Source organism: Pleurodeles waltl, chromosome 4_2 (assembly GCF_031143425.1).
Source record: "Pleurodeles waltl isolate 20211129_DDA chromosome 4_2, aPleWal1.hap1.20221129, whole genome shotgun sequence".
Classification (NCBI taxonomy): Eukaryota; Metazoa; Chordata; class Amphibia; order Caudata; family Salamandridae; genus Pleurodeles; species Pleurodeles waltl.
Window position 1 is genome coordinate 383,247,818 of NC_090443.1, and position 21,108 is coordinate 383,268,925.

Sequence of the window (21,108 nt, forward strand, 5' to 3'; positions counted from 1 at the left end):
TCAAAGTATGCACACGATATGGAGCAACCCATGGGCAGGGCTTTGTCGAAATATGTTTCCCCCTCAAATTTGAAACCAAGAAGGTGGTAACTCTCTTGGTGCATGGGGAGAAGCCTGGATGCAGACTCTATGGGGCATATTTATACTCTGTTTGCGCCTGATCTGCGTCATTTGTTTTACACAAATCCGGGGCAAACTTAGCTCCATATTTATACTTTGGCGCTAGACCAGTCTAGCGCCAAATTTATGGAGTTTGAGCCATTTTTTTACCGAGGTAACCTACCCTGCGTTAATGAGATGCAAGGTAGGCGTTCCAGGGCAAAAAATGACTCTAAGGCCTTTGTGCCTTATTTATACTCCTGTGGAAAAATGGCGCACGGGAGGGGGAGGGCCTTGAAAAATGACTCTAAACCAGTTTAGAGTAATTTTTTAATGCCTGGGTCAGGGCAGGCATAAAGGGACCCGTGGGCTCATTTCCATGGTCTACGACCATGGAAGCAGTCCACAGGTGCCCTTCCCTGCCCCCAGGGACCCTGCCACCCTCGCCCACCCCTGGAGGACACCCATGGATGGGGGACCCATCTACGGTAAGTAGAGCTAAGTATTTATTTGTATTTTTTTAAAGTGGCATGGGGGTCCTAACTTGGGCCCCCCTACATGCCATTGTGCCCAATGGCCATGCCCAGGGGACAGATGTCCCCTGGGCATGGCCATTGGGCAGGGGGGCATGACTCCTGTTTTTGCTACACAACCCTCATTCTTCCCTAGGCCTCTGCTGCCCGGTTAGAGTCATTTATTTTTACGCAAACCAGGCCGCAGCGCCGGCTAACGTAATTCCATAAATAAGGCACCTGGCTGGCGCGTTGGAATGGCTTTAGCCAGCGGTAAACTTTTTAACACAAATCTGCCCAAGCGCTGATTTGCGTCAAAAAGTATAAATATGGGCCTCAGTCTGCTTTCGCCATCAAGGCACCACAGCCTTTTGCACAAACTATTTCTACCGCATCCTCCACTGATGCGTACCCCACCGTGCAGCCATCAGGGTCAATGCCATCAGTCACTAACTCGCCCTCTGGGTGTGATAAGTGGTGAATTAGCCTGAATTTGCCATGTTCTTTTTTGGGGACCACTCCCAAGAGTGATATTACCAGAACGGAGGAGGGGGCTCTGCTCAATGGGCCCTCTACTCTCCCCAGCTCCTTCTCTTTGTTCATTTCTTTCTCTTATTTTCTCAGGGTGTTCGCTTGCTGAGCGCAGATTCCTGGGCTCTACCTTATGGACTTTATCTCTTTACGGGATTCTAAAATCTCCCTCAAAACCTTCACACATTAAACTTGTGTCCTTTTTGTTATCATATTCGTTGGCTAGCTGCTTCAATCTGCCTGTGTTTATGGGGGATCTAGCCATCTCCACTTCTCTCCCCAACCATGCTACGGTGCTGTCCTGATTACTTCTTCTTATCTTCGTCCCTCTTGTGGCTGCTTCCTCTTCCCCTTTTACATTCAGCTGCGGGATGCTCCCTCTGCATGTGGAGCACACATGCCTGAACTTGCAAGCCACCCCACACATGCACACGTCCTGGTCATATTTGAAACATACTGCTGTTGCCCCTTTCCTAGTTTGCATCCCCTTCCACGGCCTATACTGATGCTGTTTGTAAAAGGGCTTCACCTTCTCTTGCCTTCCCTTCTGATTGCTCCTGTGAAAGGAATGATCGCTCTTCCCTGCCCAGCTCTTAGCTTCTTTTGCTATCAGCATCTTCTGCATGTAACCTGACACATCCTCTTCATCCCATTCCATTTCTGGGTGTGCCTGCATTTTTAGCCTGAAACCTTTGTCGTAATCTAGCCAGGTTTCCCCTGTGAACGCCCTCTGGGCTTCGTGTATCTTTGACTCATAGAGCGCATAAATCTTAAAAGATACTTTGGCCCCCATTAGGCCATCCGGGGTTTTGTCCCCTTTCCATTTCTGCCCTGCGCCAAGGGCTTGATGGGGCAGTGGGTTGGGGGAAAGAGTGGGGGGGGGTCACTTCCGGTCCCCCCTTTGTTTGCGCGCCCCCATTGGCGTGCTTTCTGGCAGGCCTCGGAAGGGTTTCCGTTCCAGCCCGTCGAGCCCCCTTCAGGTGTGAGCCTTTGCCCAAAAGTGACAGGGAGATGCACCAAGACTGAGAGAGCATGTGAAAGAGACAGAAAGAACGAGTGAGAGTGTATCGCTTTTCGCTATAGCCAGGGTCAGATTGGCAAGGCGGGCACTCGGGCAATGGCTGATCTGCCCGTGTGAGTTGCAGTTGTGGGCCGCTTTTTAGGGTGGTGACGATTTGAGATTGAACTATGCCGTTCAGATGCCACCAGCAGCCCAATGGGGGCCAAGTGGCCTTCCTGATGGCCTGTATCAGGAGGTGCATGGGCTTCTGTTACCTTCTTTTCTCTAACAAACAGGGCAGGAGTCATCAATGCGAACACCCTGCTGGCCAGCCATTGATATATAAAGCTAACTTGGGCTGGCTAATGTATGCAGATTGAGAAGCACCGGGGGCTGAACAGAAGTGACCTCAGTGATATTCAGCTGTGGTTCACTTCAGTGGACTAATCCATGCACAAGGAGTGCTGGCGATGTTTGCTTCTTTTTTTTTTATCTCACTGGAGTTAAGAAAACAAAAGTTAGGTATCAATAACCACTTCATATATCTTGGCAGCTAGAGTGAGATTATTCCGTTTTTTAGACATGCTTCTTTTGGAGAACACCCCCTTCCTTATTTTGATACTACTTAAAACACAGAAGCATTGTTATGCGAAAAGGCATAATCCGCAGTTGTGGGCCACTTTTTTTATGGTGCCCAGGCTTATTTTTCATCCCAATCTGACCCTGGCTATCGTCCTTTGATTGCAGCTTAGATCCTTTCTTCAGCATGTGCTGTGTGTCTGTCAGTATAGATTTGAAGCAGAGCTGCCTTCTTAATTGATTATGCTAATTCCAGTAGATTGCACCAGATGGCGGCTTTGCCGTGTTGATACGTTCCCTACAGGACGTTTTAATTTAACTCAGAGCCAGGTACTCCAACACTTCAGCTTGTTGACCCTTCCTCGCAAAAACATCTGCCATGCCTGCGCTAAACATGTGGTAAAGGAGTTTGAACTCTGCAGAAGCACGGTTCATGACACCCGCTCCTGAGCTCTCAGGGCAGAGTAGTTTCTATAAGGATTTGTGAAGGCCCACAATGTGCCTGGGGCAGGTTGGACTGGCCTATAGGGCAATCAGGCTGGCTGGTCTCACAGGAAAGCAGGTTTGCCGGGATTTTGGCTGCTTCTGGGCCTGCTTTATGGTTTGTAAGTATGCTGTGGGCTTTTAACCAGACCCATCTCTCTCCCTTCACTTAAACGCGTTCGTGTAAGTGAACTTCCAAAAATCCCTTGATGTCGTTGGTAAATGCTTTGTGTTTGTTCCGCCTTGGGGCGTTTTTGTTACTGCCTTGCAGATTGACCCTGTTACATTAATTATTGCCCTATTGTGGATATGTTTTACTGTAAGCGAACTACTTTTTTTTTTTGTGCCTCTCCTTTACCTTCATGCTCATGGCAGCCATGGTGCTTTGAATCGGCTCGCATTGCTTTCCCCCAGCACCTCTCGCCCGTCCCTAGGTTTACTGTTTGTGTCTGCCCATCCCCACCACCCCTCTTGCTTGTTTCTTTTGTGTCTCTCCTTCGCGCTCATGCTCATGGCGACCATAGAGCTTTGAATCGGCTCGCCCTTGTTCTCTGCCAGGCTCACCGCTACGTAACAAGGATTTCATCAGTCCTGAACTGTATGTACATCTTTCCGCCCGGCCCTGTGAACTTTTACAGCTGCTCGCAAATTGCTGCTCGGGCCGGGCTATTTTTAAGACGCTATTTCTAACATTATTTGAAGCGCCTACTTTCTTCATTATCTTATTGAACAAGTCTCCTGCCCCCCCAGCAGCACCTCCAAAGCATCCCACACGTGGGGTAGCATGAAGAACCGGCATCTCGTTTCTTGCTGCCGCGGAACAAGCTTAGCCACAACGCCTGACCTGGCATTGAGGTCACCGCGCTGGAACTGTTCTGTTCCATCATTGCATAAACATGCAGATCATGTGTCTTCCGCATTGTGCGGTTACATCTGCTCACAACACTGTACCTTTGGGCGTGAAGAATTCCAGGAATGGGTTCTCCTTGTACCACACTGCGCCACACACCGTGGCATACCCAGTTCTAGCGTGCCCCTGTTCTGCGTTGTTGTGAGGTGTTTGTACAGAATAACGATAACAAAAAAGGCTTCAGGTACACAACAAAGACCATTTACTGTAAGCAACGTTTTTGATTGGTATTCAGAATTCTCAGCAACGACATTCCCTAAGTGCCTTCGTGTCCTGTTGTGTGACTTCTAAAAGGAAACAAAATGTAGGCTAGGACACACATCATCGGGCTTAAAAACTCAAACCTTTCACAAATACAAATGGAATAAACTATATTAAATGCTACATTTTTTTAGTTTAATATGTTTGTTGAAGGAAAAGCAAAATATGTGCTGGCTTGTCTCACAAACTCCACTTTGCTTTCCAGCCCAGCCTGCTCCACGTTGATCCCTCCCACTGGTTGGTCCCTTTTTTCCATATATTTTTTTTTGAAGGGCCAGGCTGCAAATTACTACCGGTTGCTCCACCTTATAATATGCTGTTAAAGTAGTTCAGTTTCATATTATTTTTATATACCGATTAACCTTAGATCAGTAAATACAAAAAGGCACCAGCACCATTTTGTAGCTACCCAGGTGGGGTGCCACATGCATACATTTCAAAATGATGTGGCCTGCAAGCTGCTATTTGTGCTGCAAAAAGTGCTCAAAACCACTTTTGCAGTGGAAAGTAAATTCCTTATTAAGACTGCACACCCCTTTGTGTCACTTTGCATGATTTTGAGGTGATACAAAGTGCCTTGTTAAAAAAAATATTTCAGTAGGCCTAATAGCCCTTTAGTTATATCCAGGGTCACTGGAATTATGTGGCAGAAAGGACCAAAATATGTGGCCGGATTGGTCAATTAATGTGGCAAAATAAGTCAAGTGATAAATTTACAATGCCAATAGCTCCATCTCAAGTTAATGCGAGACCTATTGCAATGAAAATGCTTGTTACTGTTTTACTACTAGTGTCGCTGGTATTAAAAAGGCTTTGTCTGCAACAAGCTTCAATCAATACAGTCTTCCATACTTAACAAAACACTAATACAGCATGTCATTTTCAAAACTGTCCCAGTTTGCAAACATGGTCCACTTTTGTTAGGTTTCTAATTCACTAATAAAAGACACTTTTATTTTCGTGCCCGGGCCTATTTTCTGTCCCAGTCCTATGCTGGCCTAGGCTGATATGAGCTAGTGGTCCGGGTGATACCACTGCCCAGAATGGGAGCATTATTGCTTATGGAAGTAAACCCTGCTATAAGGCGCTCACACTACTGCAAGAAAGGAGCAAATGAGTTGTTTCAAGAGACCCCATGCATGACACCAGCACTTGGCATTCTTCCAACCAACTTGTCTTACCGCTGGACACATTGGTTTCTTCATGTTTAAATGGGTCAAAGAAGGGACTGCTTTATTACACTTACCTTTTCGACGCTGTGCTGCGCCCCCGCTCCTCTCCCGTCCTCTGCTGGCTGCAGGTAGGCACAGGCTCCCAGCCTGCCCTGCGGCCAATCCTGACGCTGCTCTGAGCAGCACCAGGATTGGCTGGGAGCGCCCAGCCAGGGCGCTCCCAGGCAGACTGCGAGCCTGTGCAGGCTCTCTCCAGCCCGGCAACTGTGTTGTTGGGCTGGAGAGAGCTTACTGCGCATGTGTGTTTGGCCGGCCCGAGACAGCTGGCCAAACATCCATGCACAGGGAGTGGGAGTGCTGTGCACTCCCCCTCACTGCTCCTCATCCCAGATGACCCGCCCCTTTCACAATGAGGGGATAATAAACATAGGCCCATATTTATACTTTTTGACGCACAACTGCGCCAACGCAGTTGTGCGTTAAAAATGTTACCGCCGGCTAACGCCATTCCAACGCGCCATGCTGGCGCCTTATTTATTGAATGACGTTAGCCGGCACTGCGGACTGGTGTGCGTCAAAAAAAATGACTCACACCAGGCAGCGACGGCGTATGGGAAAATGGGGGTTGTGCGCCAAAAAATGGGGCAAGTCAGGTCTGAGGCAAAATTCAGGCCTCAACCCGATTTGCGCCATTTTTTTTTACGCCCAACCTCCATTGACATGACTCCTATCTTAGCAAAGACAGGAGTCATGCCCCCTTGCCCAATGGCCATGCCCAGGGGACTTATGTCCCCTGGGCATGATCATTGGGCATAGTGGCATGTAGGGGGGCCCAAATCAAGCCCCCTATGCCACAAAAAAAAAACGAAAAAAATACTTACCCCAACTTACCTCAACTTCCCTGGGATGGGTCCCTCCATCCTTGGGTGTCCTCCTGGGGTGGGCAAGGGTGGCAGGGGGTGTCCCTGGGGGCATGGGAGGGCACCCCTGGGCTCCTTCTGAGCCCACAGGTCCCTTAACGCCTGCCCTGACCCAGGCGTTAAAAAACGGCGCCCATCAGGCTGTGCGCCGTTTTTTAAGGCCTGCCCCCTCCTGTGCGTCAAAATGACGTCAGAGTATAAATATGGGGCACAGGCCTTAAAGTCATTTTTTGGAAGGGAACACCTACCTTGCATATAATTAACACAAGGCTGGTTGCCCCTTCCAAAAAATGACGCACATGGTGGAACTTTGACGCCCGCGGGGTCGGACGTCAAAGTATAAATATGGGGCAGGGTTTGCGCCGATTGTGGGTCAAAAATTTTGACGCACATTCGGCGCAAACAGAGTATAAATATGCCCCATAGTTTATTATCCCCTCGTTATGAAAGTTTTGCAGCTTCTGCTGCTGGTAGGGGGGGTGGGAGGGTGGGGGGTTGGGGCGCTCCTCCACTCTAATGGCGCAGCCGCCCCTGGTTGTTCATCCCTCTTTGTGACCTTGTTCCTCTGGGAAATATTTCTTTTGTGGGAGCAGCAGATGCCGAAGGGAATTCTAGTGAAACACTTTAATCAATAATGGCGAGTCACTGCATTGTGGTCAAAATATCAACTCTAAAATAATCACTCCGCAATACCAACTACCACTATATTGTCAAGGGAAGTAGCAGTGGAGTGAAGAATAGTTCATGCATACTTACTTACCTATATATATTTACCTACATGATCACGTCCACCGTTCTCAGAAAAAACGCTAAAGACCCATCTAGAGTTGAAGGGGTCACAGAAGATCATGACATAGAAAAAACTGGTCCAGTGATTATCTGTAGTCATATAGTGATGGGGCCGCACTAGGATAATGGAAACTATTGCATTTGCAGATATGTGTCTCTCTAGTCTTGCAGAATCTACTTGCCTGATGATATCCCCAGAAGTTGCCCATGGTGCACAACAGCCTGCTCATGATTAGTATGAATTGTATCACATGTTTGTTTTCAACAAAGCTTTTAAGCAATAAATGTAGCAATTGTCAATGGATGACATTTGCTTTTTTCTTCTCTTGTTCGCAGCTACTGCAACAAAGAAAGGTTTTGCCGCTGATCCATTGTCCGTTAGGCAGAAAGGGGCTTGGCATGGACGTCAAACAAACGCCCTAGTGAAGAATTCTGCTGCCAGCTCCGATGTAGAGGAGGAAAGGTAAGACTATCATTGGAAAATAAGGATTGTTTTTTTTATTTTATTTTTTATTTTATTGAAGATGCACAGTGTACAAATACCAAAGCAAAAAGAAGGCTGAATAAATACAATAAATACATTAGATAAATACACATCATGACATAAATTCATTTCATCGATCTACAGCAGACATCAAGACCACTGAAAGGGGGCATATGAAATAACCTATTCAAGACCTTTAGAATACAAATAAAGTGCCAAAATTGAACATGATTAAATAAATAGATCCCCTACGAACATGATTTAATTATTACCTAGCCACTGTGCAAACGGGGCCCAGATAGCTTCACCCATCCGTCTACGCCCGCGGCCCTTGCACGCATAAGAACCCATCTCTAGATAAAAAAGAACAAAAAAAAGGAAAATAAGGATTGTGACCACCCTAACATAGTTACTGGGGATGTCTGCCTGACTCATTTATAGGGCCCCTGGGCATATGCAATTCTGCAGCCTCTTTTCCCGCATAATAATACATTTACTGCACTGGCCACATAATCCACCTTCCTTTGCATTACTTGTAGATATCAAGAAAAATTGTTTGTAGCTCAAAGGGGTCAAAAGTTGCTGAAAAAAGTATCTCAAGTGGTGCAACACAGTAACAGATCCCTTGCAAAGGTTCACTGGTCACCTTTTAATTTCTGTTTTTCTTATGGAGCTGTCAAATTGGCACTAAAGAGGTGAAATGTTTGCCCAAATACTAGTAATGTTTGTTATGACGATATAATTGTGAAATATCAGCCACAATGTGCCTTTTCTTGCCACATAATTTAGTCCTCCGTTGCCTCATAATTCCAGTGGGCCTGCTATGACTTGTGCGCACTCATCATGTGCTTCTGAACAGTTTTTTTGTAAATGTAAACACGATGCACACATTCCTGAAGTATGTTGGGCAGTGCTTAATTTGAGCCAGTGGTTTCCGGCGCGGGGCACCGGTACTTATTTTTGAGAGCTGGCACTTATTTTTCTGCCTCAAACATTTACTGCGAGTGAAAGACACATATGGGAAAGAAAAACGAAAAAAGTGTCACAAAGGGAGAAAGCAGAAAGCTGCAAGAGAGAGCTGTAAGAGCAGGAAGTATATGGAAATTGATTAAAGAGGCCTAAGATGGCGTCAGGATTACACTGCCTCAATATTCTGTGCTCGTACATTTAATTGCAGCAGCCCATGTTTCAGAGGAGAGCTTTGGGCACCGGCACGTTTTTATTTACAAAATAAGCACTGATGTTGCAATATAAATGCCACATCCAGTCCAAATGGCTTCTGTTGCCAACCAGGACAAGATCAAGCATTTTTGCTGCCACAAGCAAGCAAAAGACTGTGTGGGCTAGCCAGTGTCGCTCTCACTGTGTTGCACTAGGCAATCTTTGTGTGGAGCTGGTCCTGTATTTAACACTCAAGACTTTGGCTGGGTGAGTTCTGAAACACATTTACAGGGTCACTATGTCGCCTGAAAAAAATAGCTCAACCACTTCTGTTGTATAGCTATTTTAGCCATATTTTAGACACTTTGGGGGTGATTCTAACCCTGGCGGTCGGTGTTAAAGCGGCGGCCAACCCGCCAACAGGCTGGCGGTCAAAAAAATGGAATTCTGACCCTGGCGGGAACCGCCAACACAGACAGCCACTTTAACACTCCGACCGCCACGGCGGTACAAACAAACAGCGCAGCGGTCACTGCCAACAGCCAGGCAGCAGACAATGTACCGCCCACACTATCACAACTCACCAATCCGCCACCTTTTCCGTGGCGGGAGCACCGCCGATAAAAACACGGCGGAAACAGACTACGAACGGGAAAACGCACACCACTACGCACTCCAGGAGGAAGGAGGACAGCATGGAACCCGAATTAAACATCCTACCTGCTCTCGTCTACCTTCTCATCTACCACGAGTACGAAGTCCGGCGCAGATGACAACGGTGAGTACTGCACCTACGACACACAGGAGGGGGAGGATGAAAGGTTACGGCCACACACATATGCGACCCCCCCCCCCCAACTATGTACACACCAATGCAGAGCAACAAGTCACAGTGACACCACCCAAACACCCCTGAAAAATGCTATGACATAATCAAATTTGGAATAAATATTTATGTACCAAAAAGCTCCTGAAAATTATCGTACAACCATGAAAGATATTTACAAGAAAACAAATGATATACACATCAGTGTATAACTGAAGTAACAAGTCCTGCACATCCTACGAATTCATCATGTCCGTGGGCCAAAGTTTTGAGAAACAAGGGCAAAGCCCACACAGGAGACCTGAGTCCTTTGGAGAGAACACTGCAGGGGCATCAGATGTAAAAACTACAGGCACCTCAGGGGGAAGGGAAGGGGGGGGCACCACAGCCACATGAGTCCACGACGCCAGATCCACGAGGAGCCACCATGCCCACTGTACCATCCTGGGGAGTGCAAAGCCACAGTCTCTCAATGTCTCTACAGTGGGTGGGCTGCCCACTGTACCATCCTGGGGAGTGCAAAGCCACAGTCTCTCAATGTCTCTACAGTGGGTGGGCTGCCCACTGTACCATCCTGGGGAGTGCAAAGCCACAGTCCATCAGGTGGATGACAGTCTCCACTGGTCAAGGAGGAGGCATGGTGGGCACAGTGAACCATAAACAGTGCTTGAGACGGCGGTGCCCAGCGGAGCGGTGCTTGAGACGGCGGTGCCCAGCGGAGCGGTGCTTGAGAAGAAGGGCCCAGCGGAGCAGTGCTTGAGACGGCGGTGCCCAGCGGAGCGGTGCTTGAGAAGAAGGGCCCAGCGGAGCGGTGCTTGAGACGGCGGTGCCCAGCGGAGCGGTGCTTGAGACGGCGTTGCCCAGCGGAGCGGTGCTTGAGATGAAGGGCCCAGCGGAGCGGTGCTTGAGACGGCGGTGCCCAGCGGAGCGGTGCTTGAGATGAAGGGCCCAGCGGAGCGGTGCTTGAGACGGCGGTGCCCAGCGGAGCGGTGCTTGAGATGGCGGGGCCCTCTTCAGCGGTGCCTATCTTCACGGCGGGGCCCTCTTCAGCGGTGCTCTTCTGCACGGCGGGCCCTCTTCAGCGGTGCTCTTCTGCACGGCAGGCCCTCTTCAGCGGTGCCTATCTTCACGGCGGGGCCCTGTTCAGCGGTGCTCTTCTGCACCGCGGGCCCTGTTCAGCGGTGCCTATCTTCACGGCGGGGCCCTGTTCAGCGGTGCTCTTCTGCACCGCGGGCCCTGTTCAGCGGTGCCTATCTTCACGGCGGGGCCCTCTTCAGCGGTGCTCTTCTGCACGGCGGGCCCTCTTCAGCGGTGCTCTTCTGCACGGCGGGCCCTCTTAGCGGTGCCTATCTTCACGGCGGGGCCCTGTTCAGCGGTGCTCTTCTGCACGGCGGGCCCTCTTCAGCGGTGCCTATCTTCACGGCGGGGCCCTCTTCAGCGGTGCCTATCTTCACGGCGGGGCCCTCTTCAGCGGTGCTCTTCTGCACCGCGGGCCCAGTTCAGCGGTGCCTATCTTCACGGCGGGGCCCTCTTCAGCGGTGCTCTTCTGCACGGCAGGCCCTCTTCAGCGGTGCCTATCTTCACGGCGGGGCCCTCTTCAGCGGTGCTCTTCTGCACCGCGGGCCCTGTTCAGCGGTGCTCATCCAGCAGGTCAAGGGAGCCAGACCTGGCCTGGACTCCCTGCTCAGTCGCCCTCGGACCGTGACGTTTCTGGACCCTTCGGGGACGGACTCCTGGCCTCTTTAGTGTCCTCCTTCCCAGCTGGGATGTGACATGTGGGGTCCACCTTCTCCGCGCTCCTGCTGCCCTTCCGCTCCTTTGATGGGGCTCTCGGGCCCTTGCCTCCCCTAGATGGTGTGGCTGGTGAAGTGGCCGCACATTGCTCCTTGGGGGCAGCCCTGTCAGTCCTCGCACGGCGGCCCTTGTTTTTGCGGGTCCTCTTGCCGGGGGGGGGGGCTGGACGTGTCCTTGCTGCTGATCGATGTGTCACTGCTGGCAAAGGGTGGACTCTAGAACCCATGCACAACAGTGACACTCGAAGCTGGGCTGGTGGTGGCTGCGGTGCTCTTGGGACTCTTTGCAGATGGAGGGGGGAGCTCATCGGAGGGAAAGAGGTCAAGATTAGCCAGGAAAAGCTTTTTAGGTCCAAGGTAAAGGGTAGGAGAAGTGGTGATGGGAGTGGAGGAAGAGGATGTGGTTGTAGGAGAGTCAGGTGTGCTGTCATTGGGTGAAGGTGCTGGTGCTGTAGGCTGTCGTGAGGTGGATGTCTGTTGGGTGGGTGGCTGCCTGCGTTTGTGTGTCTTGGAAGAGGGGGTGACAGACACAGTGGGAGAGGACACAGGGGACGTGTAAATGGCAGTGGGGGTGGTGACTGCACGAGTGTGGACTGTACTGGAGGGTGAGGTGGTGATGGAAGCACTGGCTGATGTTGGGGTGCATGCAGGTGTGAGTGTAGACGTCACAGGGAGGGAGGAGGGAGAAGAGGAGGAGGGGGACACAGAGGTGGTTGTGACTGCTGGAATGTCTGCATCTGTGTGTTGCTTGGGTGAGTGTTTGTGGGATCTGTGGTGCTTGTGTCTGGATGAGCTGCTCTTGGGTGTTGAGGTGTGTGCAGGCTGGTCTGATGGTGTGGATGGGATAGGCTGAGGAACAGGAGACAGAGACAGGCTGGAGGCAGTAAGAAGAGGGAGGCTGGAAACAGGGACAATGGCTGCCGTCAGTGCTGAGGCCAGAGCAGTGAACGCTCGTTGATGGGCAGCCTGACCCGAATGAATGCCCTCCAGGTACGCATTGCTCTGTTGCACCTCCCTTTGCACACCCTGGATGGCATTCAAAAGGGTCGTCTGCCCAACAATGAGCGTCCTCACCAGGTCAATGAGCTCCGCACTGAGGGCAGCAGGGGCAACAGGGGCAGGGGCTGAGGTGCCTGGGGCGAAGGAGACGCGCGCCTTCCTGGGCGAGCGGGCACGGAGCGTAGGCTGAGGGGCTGCTGGGAGGGCGGTGCTGGTGCGCTGGGTGGCGGCTGTACCTGTAGAGGCGGGGGGCCCGGATGTTGCCGCCACCGCTAGGGAGCTCCCATCCGAGGACGTGTCTGAGTCGCTGGTGTCACCACCGGTCCCCGTTGTGGTGCTCCCCTCGCCCTCCGGATCACTGGTGCCCTCGGTGTCTGTTCCTGGGCCCACCGGGGCCTTGTGTCCTGCAGCTCCCTCGTGCTCCGATGCCAAATCTCCTCCGCCTGATGATGCTAATGCACACATGCACAAGAAGATGAAGAGAAAGGGTGGGGGGAGAAAAAAGAAGACCAGGTTGAGTGCATGCAATGTCAACACCGTTGGCGGAGAGGACAGACACAGGAGCCTCATGCACTAAGCCGCGCATTCGGGGTACACTACTCAATACTACTGACTAGGACAACAGGCCAAGAGACGTCAAACGCGCACATGGGTGATGCTGGACCATCAATGGCTGTACTTGTCACCCTACAGAGGTGGGGGCCGGGGGCACAGGGCCATGCCTAAGGGAGAGGACTACACTACAGAAAGCGCCCTGGCCTAATGTCACCCACAGCCCTCCTCCCCCACCCAGACGCCTCCACTGCGCAGAAAGATAGGAGAATGTGCTGATACTCACCCCCTTGTGTCTGCTGTGATGTCTTAAAGCGCCCATCCAATTCAGGGTAGGCCACCGCCAGGATCCGGGACATCAGGGGGGTCATGGTGCGACTGGCACCCCTCCTAGGTTGGGAGGCCATCCCCAGCAGTGTTTCTGCGGTCTTCCTTGTTCCACGGCGGATGTCCTCCCACCTCTTGCGGCAGTGTGTGCCCCGTCTGTTGTGGACCCCCAAGTTCCGGACTTCCTTGGCGATGGCACGCCAAATCTCGATCTTCTGATGGGCGCTGACCTATTTGACATGTACAGGGTGGAAAGGAGGAAATCATCAATGACCTGCATGTTAGATGTGATTGCCCCCCCCCACCAACTTTGCCATATGGCACATGCTCTCATCTGTCGTGCGTTGCACTCCTCATTCGCCCCCCACCCCACCAACTTACATCCACCCCAATCCACACAGGCATAGCCCATTCCATGTGCACCCGGTGTACTCACTTGTTTGTCTGTAGGACCGTAGAGTAGCGCATACTGGGGGAGGACCCCATCCACGAGCTTCTCCAACTCTTCAGACGTGAAGGCAGGGGCCCTTTTCCCAGTCGCAGCAGCCATTGTCACTTCCAGACCGAGGTCACAGCAGCACTTGCAGTATAGGTCCTCTCCTGTGGATGATCAGCTCTCGAGTGATCAATCAGCTAGGAAATGGCGGTCATGCCCGCGGTGGTGCGTACCGCGGCGGTGCGTACCGCGACCGCCGGCGCACATCATCATTGGCTCCTGAAACCCATAGGGTTCAATGTTAACCAATGCGGCTTTGCGCCACGGTCTTCGACCGCCTACCGCCATGGTGTGCACCGCCAGCGCATTGACCTCACATCCCATTGTCCCACTTCACAGGTCAGGCAGCCGCCATTTCAAGGGCCTACATGGCTTAATTTTGACTGCGACACACAGGCCTAGGCCTTGCATTGCCACACATACACGCCTTTCAACCCATTGCCATTCTTTAACTGTGCAAGCTGTCTGTACGTACCTGTGGTTTGCCTGACTCTGTGCTCCATGTTGTCCTTCCTAGGCACCGTCCGCTGGGACTTGCGAGGAGAAGGACGAATCCTCGCGTGTACCGACCGCTGGTGGACCTGTCGACAATGGAAGAACGCCATATAATACTTCGATACAGACTTGACCGTGCCACTATCCATGAACTGTGTGCCCAGCTGGAGCCAGCCCTGATGTCCCCCATCCGCCAACCCACAGGGATTCCCCCTCTGGTGCAGGTTTTGTCAGTCCTCCATTTTTTGGCAAGTGGGTCATTCCAGACAACAGTGGCCATGTCATCTGGAATGTCTCAGCCTATGTTTTCAAAGATTTTGAGCAGAGTGTTGTCTGCCCTGATGAAACTCATGCGGAGCTACCTCATTTTCCCAGAGGAGGGTGACTTGCCTACAGTGAAGGGTGATTTCTATGCCCTTGGACATATCCCCAACATCATTGGTGCCATTGATGGGACCCATGTGGCTTTGGTACCCCCAAAAGACGATGAGCAGGTGTACAGAAACAGAAAAAGTTATCATTCGATGAATGTCCAGGTGGTCTGTTTGGCTGACCAGTACATCTCCCATGTAAATGCCAAGTTTCCAGGGTCAGTGCATGACGCGTATGTTATGCGAAATAGCAGCATCCCCTATGTGATGGAGCAGCTACAGAGACAACGTGTGTGGCTAATAGGTGACTCTGGTTACCCCAACCTGCCTTGGCTACTGACCCCAGTGAGGAATCCCCGGACCAGGGCAGAGGAACGGTACAATGAGGCCCATGGGCGAACTAGGAGGATCATCGAAAGGACCTTTGGCCTCCTGAAGGCAAGGTTTAGGTGCCTGCATATGACAGGGGGATCCCTGATGTACTCACCAAAGAAGGTGTGCCATATCATCGTGGCCTGCTGTATGCTTCACAATCTGGCATTGCGACGTCAGGTTCCTTTCCTGCAGGAGGATGGTGCAGATGGTGGTGTTGAAGCAGCTGTGGAGCCTGCGGAGAGTGAAGAGGAGGAAGACTCAGAGGACGACACAGACAACAGGGACAGAGTAATAGAACAGTATTTCCAGTAGCACACAGGTAATAATCACCCATGCCATTTTACATTTCCTGAAAGCCTCCTGCATCTCAACTTTGTCGATTTCCCCCCAGAACTATAAACATGATGTTTGATTTTCCCTTCCCTTTTCTGTGCTGTATGAGCCACTGCGTGACCTCGGCTTGGTTGGCCCATGGACTAATGCTAAGTTACCTCGGTATCTGTAATTCACAATGTTAAAAATACGTAACTGATATGTAATGTGTCATACATTTGTAAATAAGACAGGCTGAGTCCTGATTGATTTCAGTGCAATGTGTGATTTATTATTAATGCATAGATATTGGTACATGATAGTGAAACAGTGATGGGTGGGGGTGGAGTAATGTCCATGGCAGAGTCCAGTTCTCAGTCTCACAGGTGCATTGTCCATATGCCTGTGGCAGGATGGAGCATGGGCGGTTCAAGGTTTGACAGGGTGGCAATGTTGAACAGTGGGAGGACTTCAGGGGGTATGTGATGCTGGCGGGGGTCTTGACATCCTACTCTGTCGGTTTTTTTGATCTCAGGCTCCTTTTGCGGGGTGGTTGTTGTTCAGCAGGAGGTGGGGTTCTGGTGGGCTGTCGTTGTGGTGGGGCCTCCTGTCCACTAGCGCCGGCGGAGGTGGTAGGCTGTTCCTGTTCCTGGCTAGTGACAGGGGCCCTGTGTGATGCCACATGGTCCCGAAACGTGTCCTCTATACGGTTCAGGGCCTAGACTATGCTCCCCATAGCGGTTGAGATGTTGGTGAGTTGGTCGCTGAACCCCATGTAGCGTTGCTCCTGCTGTGCCTGGATCTCCTGGAACCTGGCCAGTACCGTCGCCGTCGTCTCTTGTGAGTGGTGGTAGGCTGCCATGATGGTGGTGAGGGCCTCTTGGAGAGTGGGTTCCCTGGGCCTCTCCTCCCCCCCCTGTCGCACAGCAGCCCTCCGAGTTGCCCTGTTTCCCTGGGCCTCTGTCCCCTGGACGGTGTGCCCACTCCGACTGCCCCCAGGTCCCTGTTGTTGTTGGGTTGGTGGGTTACCCTGGGGGCCCTGTAGTGGTAGACACACCGCTGCTTGACCTGTCCTAGAGACAGAGGCATGGGCCCGCTGGGTGGGAGCTGTGCTGTTGTTCCCAGAGGGGGTTGGGTCTGCAGTGGCCTGTGTCTGGGTGAGGGGAACCGACTGCCCAGAGGTCCCCGATGGTCCGGGCTGGTCATCAGGGTCCAGGTCGACAGAGCTGCTGTCATCACTAGGGGCCTGTTCCGGGGGTGGGATGGACATTTCTGGTCCCTCCTGACCGGTGTGTTGTCGTTCGGGTCCTGCATGGGGTAAGAGGGTATGGTTATTGTTTCTGTGTGTGCATTAGCTTGTGTTTTATGGGTGCCCTTGTCCCCCAGTGCTGGCATTCCCTTGGGGGAGGTGTTGTGAGGGTGTTTTGTGGGGGGGGGGATGGGTATGTGCAGTGGTCATGCTTAGGTGATGGGTGTCCATAGTTTGGGGATGGCATGCAGGGGTTGGTGTTGGGTGGGTTGTGCTGGAGAGACATTCTCAGGGAGGATGTGTGCTGGGGGGTTGGGGGTGAGGGTGGGGGTTAGCATGCTGGGGGGGGGTGAAGTGGTTGGCCTTGTACTTACCAGAGTCCATTCCTCTGTGTACTCCAGCGAGGCCATCAGGATGCAGGATGTTGAGTACCTCTTGCTCCCATGCTGTGAATTCGGGTGGAGTGGGTGGGGGTCCCCCGCCAGACTTCTGCACTGCGATGTTGTGTCGCGAGACCATCGATCGCACCTTCCCCCGTAGGTCGTTCCATCGTTTGCGGATGTCGTCCCTATTTCTGGGATGCTGTCCCACCGCGTTGACCCTGTCCACGATCCGCTGCCAGAGCTCCGCCTTCCTTGCTATGGTGGTGTGCTGAACCTGTGAGCCGAAGAGCTGGGGTTCCACTCTTATGATTTCCTCCACCATGACCCGGAGTTCTTGGTCCGAAAAGCGTGGGTGCCTTTGTGGTGCCATGGGGTGGTGTGTATGAGGTGTGGGGTGGTGTATGTGATGATGTGTGTGTTGGTGTGTGGTGCTTTGTGCTTCTATGTGGTGTGTGTGATGTTGTGGTGTGCCTCTGTGTGTCTGGCTATCTATTCTCTGATGTGTCTCTCTCTCCTTCGTCTCTGGTTTTTGTTGGTAGGGGTTTGTGGGTGATGTGGGTGTGTGTTTTATATGGCATTGGATGTGTGGGAGTGGTGTGTGTATGTGTTTCAGGTGTGTGCCTTTCAAATTGTCCAATGTGGTAGGGGTTTGTAAAGGTGTGTGTATTTTGACCGCGGCTGTGTGTACCGCCAATGGAATACCGCTGTTGAATGACCGCCGCGTGGATTTGCGGGTCATAATGGGATGGGCGTATTTCTGTTGGCGTGGCGGTGGAGGTTTGGTCTTCTCCAGTTTACCGCTGGCCGCTGATGTGGCGGACTGCAGTGGAGGGCGGATTTTTGGAGGTTTTGCAGTTGTGGGTCAGAATGTCCGTGGCGGCTGACCGCGGCTGCGGCGGTATTGTGGCGGCCTTCTGACCGGCGGTAAGCGGCTTTTACCGCCGAGGTCAGAATGACCCCCTTTATTTTAGCAAACTAGGCCTGCCATTGTGCACTTTAGCCCAGTTATATTTTATTCAGCATTGCTTTCTTTTTCTAGCAATAGCCATATTTGCAGTGTTGTTTTATTTTCTCTATCTATTTGTTCCTTTGCCTAGGAAAGCATCACTTTCTTAGCATTGCACTCTGTGCTTTGCCCAAGACTGCTGTCAGATACGTTTGCCAGCAAAAGTGGTACGCTGTGCCTGCAACATTCACAAGAACGTACACATTCTTATGTGGGATGTCTTCCCAGGGGGGAAACCTGAAGGCGAATTAGGGCTTATCATGATGTGCTGTAACATAGCTTAGGTAGGAAAGATATATATCACTCCTAGTGACAGTATGGTGGGACTGTTTTTGTGTTTCGCACTCCTTGTCACAATTTTGCTCTTAGTGTGTTTTATCATCCTAGTCATTGCAATATGCCATTTAATCTAAGGTGCAGTTACTTCAATAAATTGTTATTGAACTATACTCTGCCACTGTTGTCTTTGCCTGTGTGAGACTAGTGTAACCGAGAGAAAGTGGTGAGATCTGATCAACCACGATTCCCCTGAGGAGTCTTTCTTGCCGTGCGCCTGGTTGCCACAGTCATCCCAGCTCTTGTGCAGAGATGAGGTGCTGCTAGTTAGCCGGAATACCCGGATTAGGCCAACAGGTGTCACATGGTGTGGAACTGTACTTAGTACCCCACATTTCAGGTGTTTCTTCTGCTCAAATCCAGTAGCCTCATTAGGATATTGAGAACCTATGTGACACTACATTGACACTTTGTTTCACTCATGTCACTGTACTTCCAGTATTGAGCATGGTACTGCCTTTATGAATTATCTTAATAAATATATTTATACTTATATTTGTACCATGGAACTTTGGGTTTTTAACTTTTTATCTAGGACAATAAGAGTAATTTTAGGGAACTAAGGTCCTAGTGAACCCCTGTATTCTCATATGTCCGGAATTCACCTGGCATAAAGGATTATGCCTGTTCTGTGTAAATTGGATAAAACATTCAGTGCTGGTCGGACATTAGATATTTTTTTACCAAAAATGAACCCTTGATTTGGAGGTTTGCCGTCTTAAAAAAACACATATGTGACAACTGGTCCGTGATGCCTCCACATCATGCTGCCACAGTTTTGTTTCCTACGAAGCAGGTACCGCCATGGACGCAGGAAAATATCTGTGCAAATGGCAAAAAATTCTGGATAATTCTGAATTCAGAAGTCTGGACATAGCTGGGATGGCAGAGCGCGTATTGCACTATCATAGTAGTAGGCTGGTTGGCAAATAGTAAATGAAGCCCAGAGACCTCTACGTTCAGTAAGTACTAATTCAGGAGACATGCTGAGAAAGGGAGGAAATTTAACCTGGGCCTCATTGTAAATTTTCTTGCAGATCCATTATTCAGCCAGGTCAATTATATCTCTGGCCAGACGATCATTTTAGAGCAGCATAAACTCTCTCTGTGAATAAATGACAATGAACAAATGAGAATTTTGTATATCATGACTGCTAACCAAATAGGGGGTTCTGGCACTCTGGCAACCAAGGCTGAAAACTATGGAATATACTCAAAAAAGAGAAATGTACAGGGTGCTGGATAGCCAGGTTTTGATTTCCTTTCCAAATAATGGCTCTGAAGGGGAGTTGCATCATTTCTCCGGTTGGAGACCAAAAAGCAGAAGGAGTGACCTCCAGTACGCGATCGGGGTGGGTGGCAAATTAGATTGAAAACTGAAGTCCTTTGAAGGCAAGCAGGATGGTAAGCCTGGATAAGCTGTTAAACTTTATTAGCAAGAGACTTAAAACCTATGCACATTACTTTAGAGGTAGATTGCATGTGGATGGGAAGACAGGGAAGCTTCCTCGGATCTACTGAGATGGGCTGCCATTGAGGTCTGTTTAAAATTAAGTGGACAGTGGAGTTTTGTTCTATTTTATGTCGCTGTAAAAGATAGGATAGAAGGCCAAATACAAGGAGTTGCAATAGTCCAGACCAGAAGTGTTTAGAGCATGTACAGCCGTGTTGAAAGTGGTGGTCGGAGGGAGAAAATGAACGTTCTCATTAACTTCACTTTTTCCCTTGTATGACCTTAGTATTCAAAGAATAAATGTAATTGAAATAACTTGTCAAATAGTTCGATCCTAGTGAATTTGGACTGGTTATACACTAACGTTTCAGTTTACTTCATCTGTAATTGACTTGCGGTTTTAGAGCCAATGAGTGTCGTGGGACAATACTCAGAGTCGCAAAGGACTAATCAGCGGTCCGGCTGGGAGAAGCTGTTGTGTGTGTGGTGGGTGGGGTGGGGCAGGGCCGGGGTGGTGGCGGTGGCAGTTCCACAATAGAAGGCCTTCACCAGCCTGCCTTTTCACCCTTCTTCAGTGGTTCTTTAAAGTCACTCCAACTTCTGCTGACAGTGGTGCTGCCCTCACTATCCTCAAGCATCAACTATATGGGACTTGTGAAACATACTTAAACAGCTGCGTACATTCTTCTAGAAGGATGGCTCTTGGTCTTTTTAACACGTATTAAGACAAGACTATTTGTTTAGGGTTTGCAGGTACTGCATGTGTCTTCCATGCTTCTTTTTAGCACCTGAAGGGTTGCTCGGATGTTGAAGCGGAGGTATTCTTGTCACAGAAATTTCCCTCACCCCTAAAAAGGGTAGTCTTTAAAAACAACATTACATTAAAAAGTATTACAACGAGTTGCATCAGAATAACACTCTTGAAAGTCTTTGCTTAAATAACTTTTGCTTATTTTTGTCATGTTATAAAACATATCTATAAATCATCTTTACCTTCAGATACAGAGTTTTAACATTTTCTCAGTTTAAATTAGAACCTTCACAGCTCTTATTAAGTTTCACATCAATGGCACTGCCTAGCAGCTCTCTGAGCCCAAGGATTATGTTGAGGTTCCTGAAAAAAGCCTCCTCGGTAGATCGCCAGGGAACAACTGAAGGTTGATTTCGAGTATGGTGGAGGGTTTACTCCATCACAATCATTGTATCGCATGGCACTTGTAACAAGATGAACGGA

At 50.3% G+C, this 21,108-nt stretch overlaps 1 protein-coding gene across 1 annotated transcript in view; it reads left to right on the top strand.

The window, feature by feature from the left end:
- CCDC190 (coiled-coil domain containing 190) overlaps positions 1 to 21,108 on the top strand; it is a 132,496-nt gene that overhangs the window by 42,677 nt on the left and 68,711 nt on the right. Inside the window, exon 3 of the mRNA XM_069231506.1 lies at positions 7,593 to 7,719. Within this exon, the coding sequence (XP_069087607.1) occupies positions 7,593 to 7,719 (127 nt within the window). The remainder of the gene's footprint in view (positions 1 to 7,592; positions 7,720 to 21,108) is intronic.